We start from the raw sequence: 4,432 nt of genomic DNA on the forward strand, positions 1-4,432 counted from the left end.
TTTATAAACTAATTCTATTAAAATTGATCTTTTATAAGAAGAAATAATTAAATAATTCAAAAACATAATTTGAATATTATAAATATCATAAATTGTTAAATACTTGATGTTAAAATAATAAATTCAACAATAATGTATCAAAGTAATTTAAAAAACTTTAAATATTAATAAAATAAAATGAAAGTATTACAATTATAAAAATAAAATAAATGAAAGTACATAAATAAAAGAGGATTATAAAAAAGAATATACATTAAAAAGAGTTTTATACTAAAACATCACAACTATATAGTGAATTTGTATGAATGATAAATTCAAAATATTTAATTTGAAATTGTCAAATAATTGATTATATATAATGATGATTTGGTATTAAAGTTCAATATGTTAAAAAGTTGAATCTAGAAAGAAGTAATAAAACATACACAACAACTCACTATACAAATTATACAATATTTATATAATAGAATATAAGACTTTTAATTAAAAAGAGTGTTGGGTAATAAATAAAATAATTAAACAATAAGTTTAAATTAAGTTATATTAAAATTAAAGTGTAAAAATAATAAAAAAATTTCAACAAAATGAGCTAGTGTTAAATGAAACAAAAATAATATATGAGATGAATTAAATAAATAATTGATTAAATGGGATTAAATCAAAAAGAAACATGTTTAATTTATTGAGAAATATACAATATTAATAATGAAAGCATACAAAGAAAATATACACTATTAATGAAAATAGATATTTGAAGAGTTATTCAATAAATTTAATAAAATTAATGATGGATATGATAATTAATAACTCATAAGAAAAAGAAATTAATTCAAAGAAATAAAACAATCAAATATAAATAGAGAAATAACAATGAATGGAGAAATATTAAACAATAATACTAGACAATGATACACATGTTGTTCATGAAAATAAGTTAATAAAATAGAAAAATAGAGACAATTAATAGATATAAAAATGGAAAAGAATATATAATAATATAATAGTAAGAAATATTTTAATATTGATAGGGATAGTATAATAAAAATAAAAATGAAAGATAGTTGAAATAGCGTATAAATACTATAAGAATATTAATTCAATAAATTTATAAGTAATAAAGAAGAAAATCAAAAACAAATTAAATTGAGATTTAGAGTTATAAAACATCATTAATTAATAATGAAATATGAATTTGTTTAATAGTGACAATGTTAAGAATATTATAACTAAATAATAGTAAAATACATATTTTTGTGTATGTTTTTACAATATCAGTTAAGAATGATATATACATTGAAAATTCAAAAATATTTTGATTTATAATGATAGGAAATGTAAAATATGGTTATGATTATAAATAGTAATGAATAATCAAAGAAGAAATAAGAATTAATAGAATAAGTGATACTTCAATTTCATCAAATAAATATTTGATAAAGAATGAAACTGAGTGATAGAGTAAAACACTCTGATATCATTGAATAAAAAGACATTAAAGTGTATAATATCTAATATAAAAAATAGTTACATGTTAAATTAAAATGAATAATTAACATAATTTTGATTTGATGAGAAACAGTAAAATGAAATAATATTGTTTGAAATAATATTTATTGGTGAAATATATTCAAAAAAGATAATTTTATATTTTTAAATAAATATGAACATGACAATAAATAAAGAATCAGAAATAGTCCAATGGATAAATAATAAAATGGTTAACAAATATGAATTAATGAAATATTAGAATGTCATATAAGTTCATTGACAATTCTCGTTTAAATTATTAAGTACTAACAATTTATATATTAAATACTAAAATTAAATATTAAAATATTTAACAATAATAATACGATAACAGAAGTTATTATTCAAAAAAACTAAATCAAATTGATACATTAATGAAAAATGTTCTAGTTATGAATAAACATATTATGAATGATTTAGAGATAGAATAATTAATAACAAATGAACATATAATTTGTTAATATGATAAAGTCTGAATAAGGTATTTTTTAATAATTTTAATTTCATATTATAAACTACACCTACTAATAAAAGAATAGATAATCTTTGATGAATATTAATTGAAACATCAATTTTATTATCATTTTATATAGGAATTATTGTTATCTCATTTTAATTTTGTTTTAGAGTTATTATTCAAGTAAAAACTAATTCAATACATGTCTAATATTTATTATCAATTTTATTTTTGGGTTATTAAAATAGGAATAAAAATTATCTAAAATTTAGAATACTAATTATTTGCATTTTGAATTGAAAAATGTATAAAATTTTTGTTTTATTGATTCTGATTTATGATTTATTATATTTTTATTAATTTATTTATTTTGTTGATTGAATTACAAAAAATGAATTGAATTTTAATTTAATTTCATTTCAATTTATTTGTTATTGAACTACAAAATGAATATAAAATAAAATGATGAAATAAAACGAATAATTCTTTGATTCATTCATATTGGTTGAACTTGAATTGATATTAAATAATATAATAAAATGAATTGAAATAAAGAAGAATGAATTGAAAAAATAAAATAAAGAAAAGACAGAACATATTTAAAGAAATGAACTGGAGATGGCTTCATTCAATGATCACATTTGTATTATTTATTGTACTTGCTACTTCAACTGAGACTTTTCTCAGTAAAGGACAAAGTATTAAAGAAAGTAGAAACATTCAGATGTATTCAAATAAACATAAAAGACTGTATAATGTATATAATGTACATTTAAAGGGAGAAGCTATTCATGAAGTTTCAGATATAAGACAGGAGAATGGACAACATTCTCAGAAACAGACTGTTGAAAAAGAGCAAGAACAACAAGACTTAACACACAAAACACAAGATCAAGATCAAAAATCAAGGAGTGAAGCAGTAACACAACCAACAGCAAAAGATCAACCAGTACAATCATTACCTGTTTCATCAACAGGTGTAACAGATTCAACAAAATCAGTAAGTGGATCAAGCACAGTAAATACACCAACAGATTCTCCAGTTAAAACAACAACAAATCCAAGTAAAGACAACACTGCAGAAAGTACAGAAGGACAACAAGAAAGTGAAGGATTAGGATCAGATACAAAAACAAGTACACAACAAAAAGTACCAAATACTTCACCAAGTGGAATAAATATACCAAATGAACAAAATCCACAGGGTCAAACAGAACTAAGTGGAACAGGTGTAAAAAATGAACAAAACCCAGAAGGACAATCAGGAACAAATGAACAAAATTCAAAAGGACAGTCAGGAATAACAAATGAACAAAATCCACAGGGTCAATCCGAACAAAAAGGAGCAAAAACACCATCAACAAATGGAAAACAAGAAACTGAGCAGACAAATAAACAAGGAAAAGAAAAAGAACAAGAAACAAGTGGAACAAATGATGGACAACATGATACAACAAAAGAAAAAGATGATAACGGAACAAATGAAAGTGATGAAAACAACAAACCTAAAACTCCAAATGGGCAAGAAGAAGGAAAAAATACAACAGACAATAAAACTCCAAATACTCCAACAAATAAACCAGAGTCTAAATCTGAAAATAAAAACGATGATAAAACAAATAATAGTGAAGATGAAGATTCAAATAGTAATAAAAACATCGATGGAGCATCATGTATGTTTATTATTCTTGGTGTTATCATCACCCTTTTATTCTTCTAATTGAACATTTTGTTTTTATTTCTATTTATCAACAATATATAATAATTGCTATATTTTTAATATTATCATTATCATTTATTATTTTCAATAATTATCAATTAAAATGATATAATAACTATTAATTGTTACTTTCTTACTTTCATATTTTATTATACTTGTTTTGAGTTATTATTATATTCTTGATTTATTTGTTATTATGTACTATATTTTATTATCTTTCTTTTCTCTTATTCTATATTATTTCTTCATTTTCTGATTTATTCTTTTTATTTATCTACTTTATTATTAAAACACATTTTTATAATATATTTTTCTATATTTATTTTAATCATTCATTGTTTGATTGTTATCATTTATTACGTTTGTTTTTTTTCATCGTTATTATTATGTGTTAAATTTTAATCATTAATTACTTGAGGATTGTTGATTAATGAAATTGTACATACAATTAATTAGGCAACGAAAAAAAGCAAATAATTGAAAAAGAAGAGAAAGAAAGATATAAAAGAATAAAGTAAAGTAAGAAGTAGAAGTAGATGAAGAAAGAATAAAAAAAGAAAGTAGAATAAAGAATATAAAAAGTAATAAATCAAAAAGAGATAATAAATCACAAAGAGGTAATAAAATAAGAAAAGAAAGAAGAAATAAATTATTTATTTTTAATGTAAAAATTAGAAATATTCAATAAAAGTGTCTAATTTAAAGATGTAAAATGATTAACAATATTT

The 4,432-nt window shown here is 20.4% G+C and overlaps 1 protein-coding gene across 1 annotated transcript; it reads left to right on the forward strand.

The window, feature by feature from the left end:
- Positions 1 to 2,591: 2,591 nt before the first annotated feature.
- On the forward strand, positions 2,592 to 3,704 carry EHI_188600 (dentin sialophospho protein precursor, putative; the record flags this gene model as incomplete). The annotated part of the gene is made up of 1 exon (XM_644359.1): positions 2,592 to 3,704. One exon carries the CDS (start codon positions 2,592 to 2,594, stop codon positions 3,702 to 3,704), a length of 1,113 nt encoding a protein of 370 aa, XP_649451.1.
- Positions 3,705 to 4,432: the final 728 nt, after the last annotated feature.

This window comes from Entamoeba histolytica, genomic scaffold (genome assembly GCF_000208925.1).
Source record: "Entamoeba histolytica HM-1:IMSS scf_1104750519137 genomic scaffold, whole genome shotgun sequence".
NCBI lineage: Eukaryota > Evosea > Mastigamoebida > Endamoebidae > Entamoeba > Entamoeba histolytica.